The 20,807-nt window shown below is 44.3% G+C and overlaps 1 protein-coding gene across 2 annotated transcripts in view; it reads right to left on the minus strand.

The window, feature by feature from the left end:
• RANBP10 (RAN binding protein 10) overlaps positions 1 to 20,807 on the minus strand; it is a 70,319-nt gene that overhangs the window by 2,404 nt on the left and 47,108 nt on the right. Inside the window, exons 5-13 of one of the 2 annotated variants that reach the window (XM_084533673.1) lie at positions 18,202 to 18,224; positions 12,379 to 12,563; positions 8,481 to 8,593; positions 5,719 to 5,827; positions 4,233 to 4,381; positions 2,958 to 3,153; positions 1,570 to 1,694; positions 821 to 963; positions 219 to 330 (exon numbers count right to left, since the gene is read on the minus strand). In XM_084533673.1, the coding sequence (XP_084389799.1) occupies positions 219 to 330; positions 821 to 963; positions 1,570 to 1,694; positions 2,958 to 3,153; positions 4,233 to 4,381; positions 5,719 to 5,827; positions 8,481 to 8,593; positions 12,379 to 12,563; positions 18,202 to 18,224 (1,155 nt within the window). Of the gene's footprint in view, positions 1 to 218; positions 331 to 820; positions 967 to 1,569; positions 1,695 to 2,957; positions 3,154 to 4,232; positions 4,382 to 5,718; positions 5,828 to 8,480; positions 8,594 to 12,378; positions 12,564 to 18,201; positions 18,225 to 20,807 lie in introns of both variants that reach the window. The other variant, XM_084533672.1, reaches the window with a different exon arrangement.

Genomic DNA, 20,807 nt, shown 5'->3' on the forward strand with positions numbered 1-20,807 from the left:
GAGCCAAATAAAGATCAGATCAGAGGCATCCATTTTATGCAGGCTTCACTCCTACCTCCCTTCCTGTAACTCTTCCCTTTCAGCAACAGAAAGAGAGGCAAAGGCTAAAGATAAGTACTTCCAAACTTTCCCTAACACTCACAGGCTGCCTGCCACAGGACAGTGCCTGAGAACAGGTATGTCCAGTGGGTAGCACTCACATAGGAACCAGGCCTTACCCAATATAGCACTATTAAGAGCAGCACAAACAGGTTCCCTCTGGATTGGGTCCAGCTGTTGACCAACAGGGCAGTTCCAAGGGTCTGAGTAAGCTAACAAGCTAAATGCGTCCTGTGTGAGAGAACAGAAAGGCACAGTGAGTTCATGCATGGCTGCAAATACACAGGAATGCCACCAAGTCTGTCAGCCAGGGCACCTCCTGCCATCGCCAATGTGACAGGTGCCTACCTCCTGAAAAAAAATGGCCCTTTTCTTCTTGGCAACAAGGGACCACACTGGGCCATCAAGATAGCAGACTAAAGAGGGTGCTGTCTCCACCTGGCAGGGGAGCCAGCACAGGAAGGTAGACAGAGTGCCACCTAGAGAGAAGAGCATGCAGTTGCCCCTAGAAGGCAGGCAGGAGCTTTATTTCCTCTCTCCTGTGCTGAGAACTGGGTCTACATGCTCTATGTTCACTGAGTTTCATCCTCTGATCCCCAAGCAGGCCCCCTCTTCCTCACCAGGTGCAGATGTGGTGGCCACCCAGAGCTCTGCAAGAAAACCCACAGCTCCAGTCCTGGCCCAGAAAACTGCAGTGAGGCAGCATAAAGCCCAGGCTTACCTGAAGCATCTTTTTGTGCATTGTGTTCTTGCCATATTCTCTGCAAAGCTGCTCACTCAGCATCTGCAGCTCCCGCCCAAACTGGATCATTCGCTCCGTAGCAGCATGGTTCCCTCCGCAGAGCTGCCTCTGGGAGCAGCTGTCTTCTAGGGGAAAGGCAGGGGAGAAGGCACAATTGTCACTCATTCCACACCACTGCTCACCATGTGTCATGCAACCCTTTCTTAGCCACGAACTCCTTTCCCTTCTTTTCTTCCCAATACTAGGTGGCCACAAGGCCCACTAAAGCTGGAGGAATTCCCACTTTCAGAGGTACTGTAGCTCATTTATCCTCTCCTTCCTGGCTGAAGCACCCACAAACAAGATAGTTACAGCTGACCATACTGTGCTGGTCCACTTTGCAGCTGGGAATCAGACAGCCTTCCACAGCTCGGTTCATTTCCTCAGCTGGTAGAAGTGCCAGGACTTTTCTGAGCTGGAATTCATGACCAGTGCTGAACAAACCTTTGAATCCTATTGCTTTCCCTGGTCCACAACATCACCAGCACTGCTGTGCGATTATGAAAAGTCAAACCTAGTTCCAAGACAGATAAATTTTCCTTGTGAAATAGGTATATTGAGAACTTCATTCACAGGGGCTGGGAAAGAAACCCAAAAGTACATGTTTTTCCCCCACAATCCAATCACAACTTTAACTCTTGATACCGACTCTTTCTATTTCCCATCACCCCTCCTGCCTGAGGCCCTACCCATGCTGGATTCATCCGTCTGCAGGATCTCTTCATGTTTGTAGGTGCCGTTCATTATCCTGGTGGATGAATTTTCCAGGACTCCATTGGGGTAGTGCTCAGCCTCCATTTCCATCTCGCTGTCACTGAGGTGAAAGGGGGAAAGAAAGGCCAGATGTCTAAATTAGGGAAGAAATGAAGAGCTCAGATGACAAATGATGCCCAGCAATGGCCAGTAAACCAGGATAGGTGTCAGTTAAACTCCAGGAACTCCAGGTTTAATTCAGTGTAGCAAAAATTGTTTCTAGCTTCTGAATACAACTTATGAAACAGGCTTCTGTTCTGCTTGTGCTTGTCATAATTCCAGGTGCAGAGCGCTTATCACTTTCACTGCAAGAAGCGGTTACCTCTGGACACTGAACAGCAGCCAGACAACAGAGAACATACCAAACAGGAGGAAAATCTTAGCTGTGGTAAGCCATCATCCCTTCTGACAAGTGCAGTACAGAAAACACAAGGGCTTTAGATTTAAATGTTCAAGACAGCAGTCTGAATAAGACTGTTGATTAACTCAGAAAAATGAAATGATGAGAAAATCATGCTGGGCTTTTTTTTTTTTTTTTTTTTTCTGAAAATTGCTCGGCACGGTACTCAAGACAAATGCCAGCTGCAATTAGCAAGGAATTCTATTAATCACAGTGATATTCCTCTGCTCCAGAAGGGCCACAGACAGCCCTGTAACACCAACCTGCAAAGTGAGCCCAAAGGAAGCTCAGTTCTCACCGCTGCTCAATATACTCCACATTCCAGTAAATGCAGCAGTAGCTATTCCCTGCTCTCCTGGACTGCCTACGGCTTCTCAGAGAAGTGAAGTTTTATAAGTCTGGCCTGCTGTCACAAGTGTGAAACAAATTGCTTTTGATTCAGGGGCATATCTCAAAGGACAATAAATTGGGCAACAGGTAGAGGTAGACCAAGAAAAATACTCGAGGGCAGCATACCAACCCAGTAATCACTTGGGCTGCTGCCTCACCTACGAAAGGGCAGGCAAACTTCATATCAAGGGTAATTCACTGGCTGAGGCAGCTGAACCCAAGAAAGGCCCAGTGGGAGAGCTTCTATGCAAACTATCACGTTGGGCTCTGACAGCATCAGTTTAAAGGGACAAACTGATGTTTAAAACAAGACCATTCTTATATTCCTCATGAGATAAGCCTCCAAACCTGAGCTAGAACGGGGAACTGGGACAGGCTTATGTCTGCTGGGAACAGTAGTGACCTTGTAGGTAAGAAGAGTTCCTCTGTTTTTTAGAAGAGCAGGGCAGATGCTCTTCTGGCTCTCAGAAAGAACACTGAGCCCCCTCCCACCATCTCACCCTCCACAGGGATCTATAAAGAAAAAAAATATACCTGGTTTCTTGGTTACTTGTACTACTGTGCTGCTGAGATTTGGTAGAATCTGTAGAATTGGACTCAGAGTAGTTCACAGATGAGGGGGAGGAGGAGGAAGAAGATGAAGATGATGAACTCAGTGTTGGGTATTTACTGTGGCTCTGTTTGCTCTTTGTGGACATGACTCCATTGCTACAGGTTGGACTATCTGCTCCTGAAAGTTAAGAAGGAAGGGAGAAATGAGACCAGACTGACAATGACACTCTCTTGTGAAGTTAACCATTAGTAAGAGAAGCAGATCCCAAATGAAGGAAGCAAAGTAAGACTGGAGATATAGATCTCTGAGACTGTTCAGAGAAACATACCTAGCACTTCTCACAACATGAAACAGAAAAGCAACGATATTGACTTGGGAAGGTACACGACAGCTTTGAGGAATTCAAGTGATTGTCTTCCTTTCCCTTAAACATTTGCATGTTCACAATTTCTTACATGCAGCAGTGGGAACACCAAAACAAAACATACTACATATAACAAAACATATACAAAAAGTATAGATGGCTGTGAGCAGCTCAAGACTCAGTGAAGCAGCCCAAACCGTTTTCACGGGCTCTGCTCTTTGGCTCACTCATCTTCTAAGCCATAGCCAATAATTACCTAGAAAATATATCTCAAAGTGTCCTGGTTTACCTTGTTCTTTCTTCAAATCCTAAAGCTTAATTTCCCAAACTGCAAAAAGTTGATGTTTCTGAGACCAATTTTTGCAGCTGCAGAACTATTCCCATCTTACGTGTTTAGAGCTTCCAGGGTACAGACCATGGGAGGAGAAGCACTCATGCAAGGCACCCCCCTAGCCTTTTGCTAAATTGGCTAGAACCGTGTATCTTATGCCCAGTCTGTGGAGATTTTCTGCAGTCTGAAGGGCCCCTGTTGGAAAGCAATTATTTTGCACACTTCAGGGTACAGAAAATGGGCTTTATTTTCCAGAATCTCCTCTTACAGCTTTGTCTGTAAAACTCAGCCACACGATGGCTCCACTAGAAGGCCACCTTTAAAAGCTTTTGTTCTAAAAAGAAAAAAGACTCTGCACATAATAGTCTGTGGAAAACAGCTCACGCAAAACCAATTTCTTAACAGTACAGAGACACCTACCAAATCAGTATGTCATCTCAGCTGGTTCTCAGAAAAGAAAAGGAGCATTTCATAGAACAGAAAGCAGTAGGTAAGGTAATATACAGCAGTTCACCTTTAACATTTGTTCTGCTCACCAGAAGACACAGAAAAAGCACTTACCAGTACTATGAACATGTGAGTTGTTTGATCCATGTCTAGGACTTAAGCTGGGGGACCCTGGGTAACTGTCCTGGGATCTGGGGCTGCGTGCACTGAAACAACGTACTTCACTGTCTGTCCCATTCACCATCTCCACAAACTGCCGACACCTGATTTCATAGGAAGGAAGAAGAAGAAAAGGGTGTGTGACAGCCAGGATGTTCTGCATTGATGTTTCCTTAGTTACTGTCTGCAGAAGTCCTAGAAATTGGACAGGAGTTAAATGTCTTGGCTTTGAAAAAGACGGTTTAGACTCGTGCTACCTTTGTATTGTGGGTGCTCTGATAATGCTACAGCAGGAAGGAGTTCAGATGCTGCCACTCAGAGCTAACAAACGTTGAGAACCATATAGAGACAGATGAGCAGTATACCAACAGTCAGCCTCTTTTCAGCCCCACACTTAACAGGAACTAGGGGAGCACTTGTGTCATTGACAAGATGCTCCACCTTGGCTGGCATCAGCAAAGGCAGAGATAGGAAAAGAAAAAGCACTTCAGCACCAATGGGGCCAGTGGTGCGAGTATGAGTTGCCACAGTATCAGAAGTGAAACACTTCACAGATTCAAAACACGGCACGTTTCTTGCTTGGCAGGATAACCCCAGGCCTTAGATAATATTGCTTCAGTTAACCAAATGTTCCCACATCTCTCCTGCTCTGGACCCAAGAAAATTCATGTGATGGTAAGCCTGCTGTCAGGACACATGGTGGGATAAAGAGTGTTTTCCTTGTTCCAAAAAACAAGTTTACTTCTTTTGTGCTAAGAAGAAATTATTCCTTTACAGCGTGGTTTCAGCTCCACCACCTCTGCAGGTACTCCAAAATTAGACTGTGTTTTTTTTTAATTCAGGGCAGATACTAAAACTGCCAGCAATAGTCCCCCCACTGCTCCATCAATTTAGAAATTATGGTGTCCAATGGGAAATAGACAGTAAAGGGTAAAAAATGCAGTATCCACAGCGAGGACAGCTCCTAAGTTAGCTTTACTGGGAACTCTGTCCTTACACATCTCAGGAGGCTGGGAAGAGCAATCCTGTACAGCTGGGAGAACAGGGACACATAAGCACTTTTTCCTTTCGGTCTCTACCCCCGATAGCCTCTTCCATCCATGCATCTTTCTAGGAATCTTTGCAGTGACCACCATGTGCTGCAGTGTTGCAAGATCTTCACAGATGGCCTTTACTTATCTTGTGGAGGAGTTTCTAGCAGTCAGCAGGACTAAAAATTTACCCACCTCTGCCTGACCTCATGAGGCAAAGCCATACCAGATCTGAGGAGCAACAAAAGGGCTACGTGCTAAGTCCTCTCCCACCTGCTCCCAAAGGGACCTCAGACAGTTAAGAATTCAGACCGAGGTGTGCAGCCTGACTGGATGGCTGGGCAGCCCCTTTCTTATCTCCTTCAGCTTCACATTTCAGAATTAGGGAGTAGAAAGCTATTCATACTTACTTTAACATGAAGAGCAGGTTGGGGTTATGTTCTAGGAGGCCAGGATAGAGCTGCTGGGTGGCTTCTATAGCCTCTCCCACTCTGCCTGCTAATACTAGCTTCTGTATTCCTGAAAGCAAAAGGAGACCTATTGACACACAGGACAGGCCAACAAGAATGGCCAGCAGAGTTTCCGAGTGAAGTCTCACGTATGCCACACAGCTCCCCGCTACCACCTTGCACAAGGGCTAGGGAGAACTGGGGACCACATTTTATTCGTTACGGATTAGGATGAGAAGTGTGAAAATGAGGGAGAATATCTGTTAGTAGCTCAGAAACACCTGGAGCATCTGAACGATGAAGTGGGTGTGCTGGGGTGGGGTGCTCTGTGACTTTAGTCCTCTAGTCATGGAGCTACGGAATCCTTTAGTCAGCAGCAATGGAAAAGACAGCAGGACACAACAGCTGGATGGGAGCAAGGAGGCTGCTGGGGAAGTAACAGTTTCAGAGGGGAAACCCCTAGGTCGCCCCCGCATTACAACCTCTGTCTGCTTCATGCTTGGAAAATTGCTGTAAGGCTGACCTCCAGACAAGCAAGCTATTCTTAGCAGGTTTGGAGGCTTAAGCCACAGCACAGTACTGCTTCCTTATTATCCCTACCCCCAAGTAAAAGTACCAATACCATCAAAATTGGCTTCCTGCAACTGACCTGGGCCTGCGATGAGGACATGGCACCCGTAAGCTAGCTCCAGCAATCAGGTTTTGGCTAAACTAGACACAGCTCAGCAAGCTGTACACTTCTACGAGGTGCAAAGACACAAGGCAGAAGCCATGTATTATCCCTGTGTGTTCATATCCCACATATGTTCCTTCAGTGGGTCAGAAAACACTACTAGAAGACTTAAGATGCTCGCTGATTCCATCCCAGGATATTCAGGGAACCTACTAATTTACAGAGGTTTGCATTTTATTTTTTTTCTAAATGTACTTAAAACTAAAAATACATTGTACTTCCCTCTGCTTTTTCAGGTCTCCTTACAAACAAGAGAGGAGGTTACCAATGCCTGGGAGGTGTTTTGCAAGCACAGGCACTAACAGCAACAGACTGAGATTTTTGCAAATCATGAGCATTATTAATTGAGCTCATTACTAATCCCCAATAACAATTTGAAAGAAGTTCTCTTGGCTCCCATTTTTCAGCACGTATTTGCTTCTTATCCTAGCTGAAAGCTAAAACCAAAGATGTGGTTCTCACACCAACACGTGTTGCACAGTCTCCTTCATTTCATTCTGTTTCTTCTACTTACTTACACGTCATTTTTCATGTCTTGCTACTTTTTGTTACTCTTATGGCCTTGTTTGGCAGCTTTCACAGATGTCTCTGCCTTTTCTATTTTCTCCTCTTTTTGTTTTCCAGTCTGTGTCTTCCTCACACCTTTTATTTGAGCCCCAACTGCACAGCTCTGTATTCCTTCCCTCCTGGCTGCCTTGCCACCTGTCCTCAGACAAACCAGACTGCGTTGTCTCACGCATCTCCTGACCATTTAAACACAAACCAGCATGAACCCTGGCTGGGGTGAGAGCTGCATGATGCATGACCTGGAAAACATACAGCCCATCAGCACTATCCATGCAAAGGCACTGATGAGCAGCAGCAACAGCTATTATTGATTCTGGGCATGAAGCTGAGTACCCAAACCAACCCGAATGCTGGCTAAGCACACGTAATGTATGGAGGGAGAACTACAAAGGGACACGATGCACCTGATGCATAACTGTCACATGAGAAACAGTTCACAAAGGGAAAGGAAATGCATAGGTCAGGGCTTAGCTTGCATTCAACAGGCAGGAGAATGCAGAACACACACCAACATTCTGTGACCCTGCGGTCTGAGCCTGTGAATAGAATGGCTACAAAATAGAAGTACAGCAAGACGAAGCTGCAAGCCTTATTCTGCAGAAACCAAGAGCGCTTACAGCCTTCCAAACTGAGAGATGAACCACCCACTGACAGGCACTGGGCATCAGCCACCTCTCTAGGAAGCCTGTTCCAGTGTTCTGAATTTACCTGAATACAAAATGCACAAAGGGACTGAAAGATTCTGTAACTCTGGGAGTTCTAGTAAAAATAGATTGAAATGTCTGGTCCCTATAACCATGCTAATAAAACTGCCCAGGCTGCAACAGATTGCACTGAAGAACCCAAATCCAAAAGAATCTCCAGTGCACAGTGACTTCTGCTCAGTTAAGGCCTTAGGTAACAAGATTTACTCTCCACCAGTTTGGCCCTACCTCCAAGAAAGCACCTTCTGTCCCCGATATGTAAAGCTGAGAGTCACCTCACCTCTTCTAATCAGGACAGGGTATATTCAGGTATTCATTTTCAACAGCATTGAGGAAAACTAACCAAGTTCATCAGACAACCCAGTCTCTTTAACACTGACAGGCACGTAGGTCATTTTTCAGAGCAGACAGGCAAGGGAAACAACAGCACCAGTTCTTCAGGCAAAAACAGCAGAAGGTGGAAGTGACCCAGTGATGATGGGAAAAGTGCTCAGAGCAGTGGTGCCTGAGTTCTGCTGACCCACAGGCAGCAACACCAAGCCAGCAGCCTGCTGTGGGCAGCTCTGTACTGTCATGGAATAACTTTCTACTTCAACAGTATTTCATTCCTCTGTGAGCAACAGGTTTCAATTTTAAATGTCCTGCGATAATAGCACTGCAGTCTGGAGGATCCCATAGCCAGTATGCCGTGTTTTGGAACAACTACCCAAAAGACTTACTTTGTCTATTCTTTATTGAGGTCTGTTCTTCCTGGATTGTGGTGTCTGTGACTCTGGCGAAGGCAGTTGCTGTTGAACAGTACCCATGATGAACCAAATACGAAGAAACCATACTAAAAAGTAAGAAAATACAAACAGATGAAAAGGTGTTGGTAATATACAGTAATCACACTGCAGAAAACAAACAAACAAACAAACAAACAAACAGACAATTTTACAGATAAATCAGACAAATTACAACAGAAATTGCAATTTCAGTGATCAAACTTAACTCAGTTACGATATAACCATGGTCCCATTTCTGGCTCCAGATACTAAAATTACAAGATAGGCACCCGGTCCTCAGCAAACACTATGGAGACTCTAAATTCACTTTAAAAAAAAAAAAAAAAAAAAAAAAAGACGACTCCCAATACATACACAGTATTTATTTATTTATTTACTGCTGCCTAAGGGTTATTTATAAGAGTTCTGTACTGACAGTGATGTCTTCTAGTGACATAAGATACAGCCAGAAAATCCCAGCTTCAGAGAGGCCTGATAGCTTACAAGTAGACCTCAAAAAATTTGGTCTTGAATTTCTGTTATTTCCTATCCAGCCAGCAATTATACAATTGGTAGTTGAATCCCCTTATGAATTCTACACATTCACACACTTTTATCTCCTGATTTATACAGAGCAGACTGCTGAGGGTACGCTTTGCCCATTTTACAGAGCATTAAAGGAAGGCAGATGTTGAACAGGACTGGACCCAGTATTGACCCCCAGGTCCTGCCTTCCAGCTAGACTTTGCGTCACTGATCACCACCACCTCAAGTATTCCCTGACCTGATCCTCTTCCTCTAGGGACGTATCTTCCTTGCTCCAGCCTTTCTCCCAGCCTTTGGGACCTGAGATTTCTGAAAGTTGGTCTTTCTAGTAAAGACTGAGGCAAAAAAGACATTCAGTACCTCAGCCTTTTCCAAAGGTTGTCCAAAGATATTATGGAGTCCTTCAGCAAAGCCTCCTGAAGAACCTGCTACTATGTGGTCCAACACAGCTAAATATTCAATTAAATAATGAGGTGGCAAGAAATGGACACTTTCCACGGAAAAAAAAATATATATACAAGTACCACAGGAACCTGTGCTATTAATATATTCATAGAACTAGGTTCAATGGACCAATGCTCTCACCCACTGCAGATGCTTGGGTGCTCAAAGATGCAGGGCATACACTTTTTTTTTTTTTTTTTGAATAAGCTGCCTTTTGAGCACTGAGTATTTGCGTTTCGTTATCAGTGAGCTTCTTCCACCTTTTTGGCTGCTAAGCAAGCTTTCCAAAAGCAGATCCTAAAGTCTTTCCACAGCTTGACAAGATATTTTGTAGAGAATGAAAAGACCAATAAATTCAACAATCCAGTACATCAGAGTGAAAATTAATACTGAAGTCAACGACAGTTGTTAAGTCTCTGAGCACAACACTGCTGGGTCAAACCAAACATCCAGTTAGCCCAATACTTGTACCTCCCAACTGGCAAAAGCAAATACCTAGGAACAAATAAAAGGAACAAGGCACCTTTCCCCCAGACCTGTTCAGCTTCCAATGATTTTTCAGATACTTCTTGTCCTAGAGGTGGTATCTCTCTACATCATAGCCCCAAACGATTTTTCTTTCTCATGTTTCCAGTCACTTTTTGAATCCAGGCAGTTTTCACTGTGCCTTTTGACAGAGAGCGTGGGATAAAAACAGCACTCCACTATTTTTCCTAAATGCATCACCTGGTTAACTTCTCTTGATACCCTTTAATTCTTGCAGCTGAGAAAACAAATGAACACTTGTTCCTTCATCACCCTCTCCAGGCTATTCAAGACACTTCTTCACAGCTCTGCCTTACCCCTCACAGTCATATTTTTCAGTGCTGGGGGTCTGTGTATTTGTTCCTTGCCTCACACCTTGCCTCACCCCCAAACTTTTGTACATCCTGCCTCTGCCTCTTTTTTTTTTTTTTTTTTTTTCCCAAGCTTTTCTCACTTCTGCTAAATACCTTGAAGGACTACAGAGTCAGAACATCACACAGTGTTCTAGTTAAGGGTACACCTCATATTCACACAGTGACAGAATTATTTTTGCCCTTGATTTTTCCCCTAAAAACATGGTGTTTTTTTTCCTGCTCACAACCAAAAAAACGAACTAATATTACAGTGCAATGTTTCATCATAATCCAAAGGTCTCATTGCTGGAGGATCCCTTCTTCCACGCCACTTCTGAACACCCTCAACAGCACAGCCACTACCAGCACACCTCTGAGCACAACGCTACAGCCACTGTCTCCAACACTGAGAATCCCTCACCCACTCACCTCCTCTTTTGAACAATTCAGAATCCACATTGGGATGTCTGCCCATAGCCTCTAACTGCTTAGGCTCCCTGCCTTACCAAGGGAAAAGCATTTGGGACTTCCAAGACAAAGACAGCAGCCTGAGAAACATATCCACATGCCCTGCTGGCTCCTCTTCACAGAATCCACATCCTATTTCTCCATGCATTCATTGCACCTACCCTTCAGTAGTGTTCCTATGGATTTGTCTAAGCCAGACACTGAGGTTCTCTCAGCCATTGCTCCCTGAATCTCTTCTGAAACACAGTACCATATGCACCATCTTCCCCTTCTTTAGAAACAAGGCACATTGGCGAAAGACTTCATTCCATAGCTACAAAACCATCTATTTTCTCCTCAAGATCATTTACTAGGACTCTCAGCAAATATCTTGTCCTAAAGACTTTCTCCTCTTCCTCTCACCTATTTCTTCCAGTGCTTCTTTGACAGACATTTCGATCCCAGACACAGCTTCTTACAAGTCCCTCACTATGAAGCATCCCTGTATCAACCTACCTGATTTCTGCTGCACTGAACACACAGGCAAATAATTCAATGTGTAATGAGAGACAAGATATAGCCAGAGATTTGAGGGTTAAAATTTAACTATGGAATTGACCTCTATAAATTTGGGGCATAAATCTTTAAATCTTTATCTTTTAAAATCCACTTACACTAAAACCACCACAACTTTGTGCATCAGCAAGACCCAGTTTCACAGTATACTTTGTGGAAAAAAATATTAATTTCTTTGCAAGCTAGAAGGTACTTGTTTTCTAATTCTGTGTTTTGAGAAACCATGAATCATCAGTTCCTAGCCACACTCTTCATGGCACACACTAATCATAGAATAGCCCGAGGTGATAGGTACCCGTAAGGATCATCGAGTCCAACTCATAGAATCATAGAATCTCCCGAGTTCCCCATGACTAACAGACAACTCCTGTCTGCTTCCCGTAACTACCTTTTTCCAAGCTGTGGTGCTTTAGTCAACTTTGTCTTTTTTTAAGCAGAAGATACTCTGGACCTCTGACAACTCTTGTCAATTGTTCTCAAGTTCCACTCAACCCTTTTTGCAATGGGATGACCAGAAATGCATTCAGTATTCAGAAATTTATAAAGTGCCATAATTGTGTTTTCAGTTTGGTTGTGTTTGGAAGCTCAGGCTGTTTCTTGCTCTTACATTTCTAAATTCAGCTGGCTTATGTCCTGGCTTTTCTCCTGTGATAGAGTTTTTAAGGTCTCCTCTCCACTCCCTTTCCCCCAACACATCATCTCAATGTGGATGTTCTTCCATTATTACAAGCTTTCTCGCAGTCACTGGCTGAAAATTTCTCTCATATCTTTTATGTTTTAAGCAGCAGCAATCTACTCAGGAAAGACTATTAAACAACAAAACAGAAGGTGAAACGGAGTGTTTTAGATGTGAAAAAAATGCACCAAGTGGAGATTTTTGCCATAAGAAAGCATAAATTAGCATTAAAAATATTTAAAGCCTAACAGAATAAAAGAAGCTGACCACCAGAACAACGGCTTACTTCTGCAGCATGGCTTGCCACTCGCCTAGTCTGTCTCCTATGGGAAACCGCTTAATGGTGCTCTGAATCTTCGCTCGCCACTCCCTCATGTAGTCCTCGATGTCGAACACGAAGGGCTGCTGCCCAAAGTTGGCATCGACTATCTCTCCTGGAGTCTGGAGACCCACTGTAGGGTAGAGATTTGACTGTGAAGGAAAAAGAAGAAACCTGTATTAAACTCAGTTTTCTCTTAGTAGGTAGTTCCAGTTACATGGCTTGGTAAGAGCTGCTCTTTAAATTTAAATGTATAATGAAGTGGGAAGGGGCAAGAGGCCCGCTTTACAAGGGGCCTCATGACTTATCATGCAGTTACCAAAACTTATTGCATAAAACCAGAGCAACGGGTTTGATCTCCCAGTAATCTGTGATCAGTGCCACAAATGCTGCTTACTACGGCAAGTCCACTTTCTGGCTTAGGGGTCTGTAATTTCTACAAGAACGTCAATACTTGTGTAAGTAAATAATAGTAAAGTTGGAGGAGCATCCTCTCAATCAGCAGATCTAAGTGTTTTCCACTATTTCCACTGAACTGTCTTCTCCCTTGATGAGAAACTGCTGTCGGTATTTTACATCTGATCAAAAGTGAATGGATGGTAGTGGAGCTCTGAGGTTAGATCTCTGATGTTCCCAAGGCAGCGTGCCATCCACACAAGAAATTCCACTACTGATTAATTTTATTTTCATTTTAAGAACAAGCATGTCGTTCCGTCTGGATGCACTGTTCCCCACTGAAATGTGAGGAAAATAAAAAAAAGTTAACACTGTGAAAATACCTCCAAAATTTAGCTAATAATCCAGCTTCCAGAGAAGATGATCTAATTAGAAACAGATGGTCAAAGTCTATGTACAGCATGCAGCCTGTTTTAACAACAAGCATATGGATACAAATTGAATCCCTGAGCCCACTTAAATGTGGAGAAAAGAGAAAGGGCATCAAAAAAGGTACAGGGTTGCCTGGTTCTCACTCTAGATCACATTTTTAAGAGCATGTTCTGTTCGTAGTAATGTTACTCTTCTACAAATTACTTTTCTGTTTGCAACACAAGCTTCATTAATCCTCTACTTCAGAGCATCTGCAGATGGCCTGCAGGGTTTAAGAAGAAATCTCATGGCACCCATGAACTATTTGGTGTGTTTTTTTTTTCCACTTTGCTCTAACACACTGAAGACTGCTACAGGTAGAAACTGGACAACAGGCAAGGCACAGAGATGCACTGAAGCATGTAGAGAAACTAAAGTCTGGAAGGTGCCCGTTTGTGGGGTCTGGCTCATGACTGAACCTCCATCTGATGTCAGGATGTGCACGCTGCTCGCTCCTGGACAAATGAGCAAGTACTGCTGCTGGTGGCTGGACCGCCACTCTGAAGAAAGCTGGGATTGTTCTCTCCTCTATGTCAAATGGCATGGGCTTTCCTACAATTACCTGGAAAATTTATTCAGCAAATTCTATTACTGGTTTTGATCTCCCCTTGAGACCTACTGAAGTGGTGGATTTTACTTTTTGCTACGGATATTAAGATTGTTACGAGGTGTAAATCAGCGGAATCCTAATCACATTAGCAACAAGAGCCAGCGTGCTGTGGGAAGTGATTCCCTCTCCCTTTCACTGGTGTGAATATTGTACCCAGTTCCTCCCTCCATGTCCATGTCCCCAGAACAAGAAGAGACTCACAAATGAGTTTGGGTCCAGCAGAGTTCTGCTAACATGGTCAGAGAGCTGGGGTGCATGGCACACAGTGAGAGGCTGAGGAAACTGGATGTATTTAGCTTGGAGAAGAGAAGGCAACAGATTCTTCTCAGAGTTGCTCAGTGAAAAGACAAGAGGCAATAGGTACAAGCTGCAACAAGGGAAGTTCCAATGGGACAAAGGCAAGAAATTCTTCTTTTGAGGATGACCAAGGACTAGAGTAGGTTCCCAGAGAGACTGCAGCATCTCTATCCTTGGAGATTTTCCAAACTTAACTGGATACGGTTCTGAGCAACCTGCTCTAGCTTTGAAAGCTGCCCATCACAGAGCAGGAAGTTATCTCCAGAAGTTCTTTCCAGTCTAAATTCTTCTACAATTCCATTTTTTTTGTGGGTTGCAGTAATAAGATGGTGAAGAAGTAGCCATGCATATTAGCCCACACGAACTCTCTCAGTATTACCACATCATGGAGGAGCAAAGGCATAATGGCAGCTCCAGTAACAATGAGGATCTACTCAGAGGTGTGTGGCTGGTACTGTACCTTTCTGGACTATCAAATATCAAAGGAGAAAAATGAATCTGTAAATGCAGGCTGGGAACGGACATCAGAAATCAGGATGACTGCATCACTGCTGCCTCAGCACACCTCTTCCTTTCACATTTTGACACCAAGGCAATTGCTATGTTACAGGTGTGCAAGGAAAAAGGCAGCACGATAAAGGAGGAACTACCAGAGGAAAATGTCATTTTTAAAGTCAGTCTCTCCTCTCTTTCAAACCTAGGTATCAAGGAGATGTCTCCTATGAGGAATCAGATCTTCCCCACAATCCGTATTTCAGACTCACTAGAATTTTGGTGTTATGAGCCCAAGGACCTCCAAAGCCAGGAATCAGACCCCCAAAGTACTGAGAAGTTAAAAGACAAAAACCCCAAACTAGAACATATCACCTATTTTTCAGCTACTCTGGGGTATGCTCATCTTTGAGGGGAAGCTGCCTACCCCCAGCCAATCTCAAATCATCTCAGAGTTAAAATTCCATTTTTCACATGTAGGATGTGTGCTCTCTGTGCAGCAACTGCAGGCAAGTACTTGTACCCCCAGCACCCTGCCAGACACAGGGAGACTTCATCTTAGAGTCCACTAAGTGGGTGCTTCTCCTGCCAAGTTCTTCAGGCACACTTTCCCAAGAATTTTTTACCACTTCGTCCTCCTGATGTCCATGGGTAGGTGCTCCCACCCCCCAGTTTGCCTTCACTTGGTTTTTTGTTTGTTTGTTTCAGCCTCCTCCTCGCTTTGTGGCCCTGCGATCCTGCTCTCAGCACTTCCACGTTCTGCTTTTTCACGTTTCCTACTCTGGTCACATAGCAGTTTCAGCAAACTGCCAGGCAGGATAAACCTGGGCTTGCGTAAATGGCACACGTAGGCCTAAGCATTGATTTGAATTGGTGAGAGAAGGGGAAACTCCCTCTGTGGGATCTTCGCTTCTATTCGCAAGCAGATATTTTCATGTTATCTTCAGCCTGTGAGGTTTGAGGTTTCTTTTTCCACCCGTGTACATTTGTGCAAACGTAAACAGTCCACAGGGGGAACTGAAACACAGAACAACCTGAAGCAATTATGCTTCACTGTGTGTGCGGATTATCACAAGAAATTGTGGTTTTCCATTACAAGTATCCATATCAACCTCCTACTGCTGCAAATACTGCAAAACATTGTCTTCATCACCTGAAAGGGAAATTTTGCAACTTGCACTTCAAGGATATAATTGGTAATGCTTCGAACGGCCAAATTAATTCCTTGTGTAGCCTCACTGCTACGTCAACAGAATCACTCTAGAAATTATTGAAGCTCAAAAGGTGGAAAAGCAACAGGGCTTAACTGGCCAACCTTCTCATTGATATGTGCCACCAGTGAGCTGCAACATTACATGGGCTGTAATGGAAGAAAAAGCTTTCAAACTACAGCCCCTACCAGGGGGATTTCAGTAACTGAGGCAGAACCAAAAATTGGATGTCAGCTGCTCAAATCAAAGAACTTAAAGGGTGACTCAGGGAAGACTGCTGGCTCCATTCCCATGTGCAGTTAAATTTTCTGACTACGGTTTTAGCAGGTGAAGAAAAAATTGTATCTTTCACATGATGGGTGCTTTCTCTTCTTTATGTTAAAATGAATGCATACACATGTATTGTGTTTCTGCCTGGAACATAATGCTGTAATAAATGACAAAACATCACTTGCAAGTTATATCAACTTCACATTCCCTACTACTGCAAGGCTTCTCTGCCAGCAGTCGGCATATTTAAATCAAAAGTCTCTCTTGGGTCTGGGGTTCCCTTCTGTAGGAAAGGGCGGTAACTTCAACTGTCTGGAAAAGAAGCCAAGAAACAATGGGGTGAGAGGGTCAAAAAGGCCAGAATAGGATATGGAATACCCAGGCATCTAAAGGAGTGAGGCAAGAAGGAAGTGATTCAAGGGAAGGATGCTAGAGAAGGAAGGTGGGAATGATGGAAGTCAGGTGCAGGCATCCTTAAGGTGAATTTGACCACACAGCAGTTGAGCCATTTAGAATATGGAGAGAAACATGCTGAAGTCTCCTGCCATTGCTTGCATCCATAGTCAAGGGGTGAAATAATCCAGTCAAGCTTTTGTCTCCCTTTTTAAAGATAAATTATCTTGTAGAAGGCAATTCCCAACAGTACGAGGCCTGTAGAGCATTCACTGTTCTCCTTTCTGGCCCAGAAAAAGTGTCACAGATCAGCTGCTGCTGTAAAAACCAGAACCCACAGAAAACAGCTCAGCAAACTCTGGCTAGTAAAAGGCACAGAGATGCCGTTTAGTCACAGGAAACTGTCTTAAGCTATTTGAATAGCTGATGCCCAAACCAACCTGACCAGATCTTCCTCCAATTTAACGTTAAAACAAAATCATCTTGGCACAGGACACAGACGAACAAACTTGAAGGAACAGCAGGATGGAGGGGTGCCCTGTGCCCAGGAGTGTTTTGGGTTCAGCCTTAGCAGTGCTGCCAGACCTCGCTGCTGCAAGAGCCCTGCTGCCTGTTCTGCTCCCGTGCATCTTCCCCAGCTGTCTACTCGCTGTCTGTAAAAGAGACTCAATGCTAGGCACAAGTGCACATTAAAATCAGCCTGCTGTGCACTGCTGGATTAAAAAGAAGCAAGTTACAGTAAGCAGGACAGGTAATATCAACCTGCCAACTCGGTACTGTGAAGGGCTACAGCAACACTTCAGCTGTATAAGACAAAACAACTGCGTGTGTGTTTCGGTTTGATAGCTATTTTTGGCTAAATAGTAATTATCTGTCTACCCCAGCATGAAGACCGCTCTCATTTCAGGAAGAGAAGCAGCGTAGCCAAATGAGCCACTCTTTTTGTTTCTAACCCACTAGCCACAGAGAAGGCTGTGCTTTGGGAGGAGCTGACTGCACGTTGTTGCCTAGATGAATTCGGCTGGCGTCACTGCATTTAAGGGGAACTCAGCATTGGTGCTGGTGAATCGGAAGAATAACCCTGAATGCATGCCAAATATATTCTTCCTAGCAATTCCACGTGCTGGGTACTGATCACAGGAGGAGGCTTGTCAAAAACTCGTGAGATGAGCCCAGCAATAGCCTTCCCTAACCACCACCTTTGAAACGGCTCCACAGCTGCAAGATTTGGAGGACAGAGGGAGAGGCTGGGAATAACATCATCAGGCATTTCTGTGTCCTCTGAGGGCAGAACACGAGAGGCTGCCCAGGGACTTTGCACATATACCCCCACACCCAATGCTGTGTTTGGAAGACAGTGACCTGTAGCAGAGTCTGAATCCAGGCTTTAATTCCAGGAGAAGGAGCAACATATTCTTAGAGCTGGTGAGGGATCAGAGGAAGCGTGTGGGTGGCCCACATCCTAGCTACAGAACTATGAAGTTTCAGAAAAGGGAGCATCCACATCATTCAATCGTGTGTGTTACCATTTTTAACAGGGTATCAAAACAAAACAAACAAACAAACAAACAAAAAAATCACACCCCCACACTCTTCCCCCTCCCTTCTCTTTGCAACCTTAGTTAAAATACTGAAAATAGGTGTACTTACAGGGAGGTCTGTAAAGGCTATACCTGTGGGGGGAAAAATATTAGAATTAAAAAGACAAAGGATTTTTTCCCTGCTTGACTACATCCATAACATGCTACAAAAATTTACTACATCTCAATAAATCCCAGCTCAGACCTTGCGTTTCACCACCTGTCACATTTAGAAATAACTTCCCCCCCAGCCCACTCCTCTGCAAGGTTTTGACTCTGGAGAAACGTTCATGGAAAAGCCTAATTTTTCAGATATCTCTTCTTACAATTTGATTTTCCAAAAAGCAGCTCCTCTTGTCTTTGCTTCTCCCTCTGTTACTCTGAAGGAGTTAGTTTTCCAGACTTACTTTGGGTTTAGAAACAGAGCTTTACTCTCACTTTGCCTTGGTTTAGGCTATAGCTGCTTCTTCTCAACAGCCAGCCAGGAATGAATATTCAACATTCTACATTGCAGTTGGGGAACGTCCTTGCAACAGGAGCAAGTTGCAGCCTCCAGCACCTGAGAAATACTGCGCAAAGAGCAGCTTCATCTTCCATGATGCTGTTACAGTTCCAAGTACAGGCGATGGAAAAAAAAGTGTATTGTTTCCCTTTTTATTTAATTTGGCATATGAGAAAAGAGATACCAAGCAAAACCTACTAGAAATCATAGCTGCTCGCAGCAGGATCTGTTTCTGACGGACTAAGTATCAATTGCAGAGAGGACAGAGAGGTCCAACAGTCACTACTGAGAAAGAATGGGACACTTGCAATGCACTGCTCACTTTATCAGGCTCAGCTTGATTAATGTTTTACGGTAACATTTCAGGAGTCCATCTAGAATCCTCAGTCCCTCCCCACACGTGCTCCCTGCTTTCCATCTGCGGTCAGAGGGGGAAGACCAGCCTTCGGTCTCGACACCAGCACATCCAGTTCTAACACACTTTCCACCTCTCAGCCCTGCCCCAGTCCCTTCTGCACTGCACTGAAATGCACTACAGCCTGCACAGGAGCAGTAGGGCACCATTCTGTTTTTAATGTTACAGTGATTTTATCATATCATATCATGTGTTCAGCCAGAAAACCAAAAGCTGCAAGGTAGTGTTACCAGATGAGCCTGAAATGGTAATTTAAAACAAGTTTAGGAGTCAATGTACAAAACAATTACCATTTGAAACAGCACAGATCTGAAGTTGAATGCTCAGGGGAAAAAAAAAAAAAGAAAAAAAAAGAAAAAATGGATTTGGACTAAATAAATAGCCAATAATGTTTAATTAACATCACGGCAGCTTGGATTTTGTCTGCTGAGTACCCTCTCTGCAAACTACACACAAATTATGTATTGATGTACAAGTGATGTTGAATTCCTGGCAGAGAAATCCATGTAGCAACTACTCGTCACATCCTGTCACTTTGTCTGTCCACTTATTATTCTGCACACTGTGCATGTCCTGCCCTAAACCTGTTTTCGACATGCTCACCACCACAGGCATAAGCTTCACACTTGTTTTGCTTAGCTAGATCAAAATTTATTTCTACCCTTTAAAAAGAACAAGGCTAACCTCCTCATTGGAAGTCCCCTCCTCTGCTCTCCGGCATCACTCAGAGCTAAAGGTGGCCCAGCCTTGCCAAGAAAACTTGTGCAGCTGCATCCAGTGCATGGGTAAACTTACGGATCATGAATGGAATGTAATGCGGGCAGAAAATCAGCTGGACCGCCAGGATTGAAGGGCTGTGATCACACAAAGTCCAAGCGTTGTCCTGCACGGATCGATGCTAGGGCCAACACAGTTTAACACCAACTCTGCTGACCCGGACGATGGGAGGGTGTGCACTCTCAGCAGGGTCACAGACATTACCAAAGAGGAGTAGGGGCAATATGCTGCAGGGCATACTGCTGCTCAGAAGGACCTCAACAGGCTGGAGAAAAGATCCAGCACAAACCTTGAGAAGCTCAGCAAAAGCAACCAAAGAGCCCTTCCGCCACAAGAGTGAGTCCAGCAGAAGCCAACAAGAGAGGTGGAAGAAATGTTCCGGCTTAGGAGCATCAGGGAAGAAACCTGCAGCTGCCTCATGGGAGGGTACTGAATAGAGTCAGACTCTTCCCAAGGATGCGTGGTGACAGGAGACAGGAGGAAACAAAGACACGTTGCAACACGGCAAATTCTGATTAGGTATTAGCTGGGCTGCGGGGAATCAGCAGGAAGGCGGTCAAACACTGAATCACAGGACCAGAAAAGCTCCCTGGGGATCTCCAGAACTTGACAAGTTTCTCAGTAACCTGACCTAGTAGGCCCTGCTGTCAGCAGGGAGGTGAATGCTTGGCTTCCTGAGATCCCTCCCAATGTAAACTGCTCTATGACTCTATAAATAAAGGTATTGCACTGCCTTTAAATTAAGGCATTTATATGTTTACTGCCCTGTTATGAAACTAAGGCCAATAAAATACTTTAGCTGTACAGATCTAGATCTGTTGCACAATTATGTCTGCTTAGACCGTTCATCCTGAACCTACACTGCTATGCACTTGCATCCAACAAAGCCAACAGCAGAAAGCAGAAGAGTCACAGCTCTAACTAGGCAGCTGAATTTGAAACTGCACTCTCTGCAGCACCTCCAAAGCCTGGATCCAATTTA

The sequence above is a fragment of the Aythya ferina genome (genome assembly GCF_964211825.1).
Source record: "Aythya ferina genome assembly, chromosome: 12".
In the NCBI taxonomy this organism is placed as follows: Eukaryota; Metazoa; Chordata; class Aves; order Anseriformes; family Anatidae; genus Aythya; species Aythya ferina.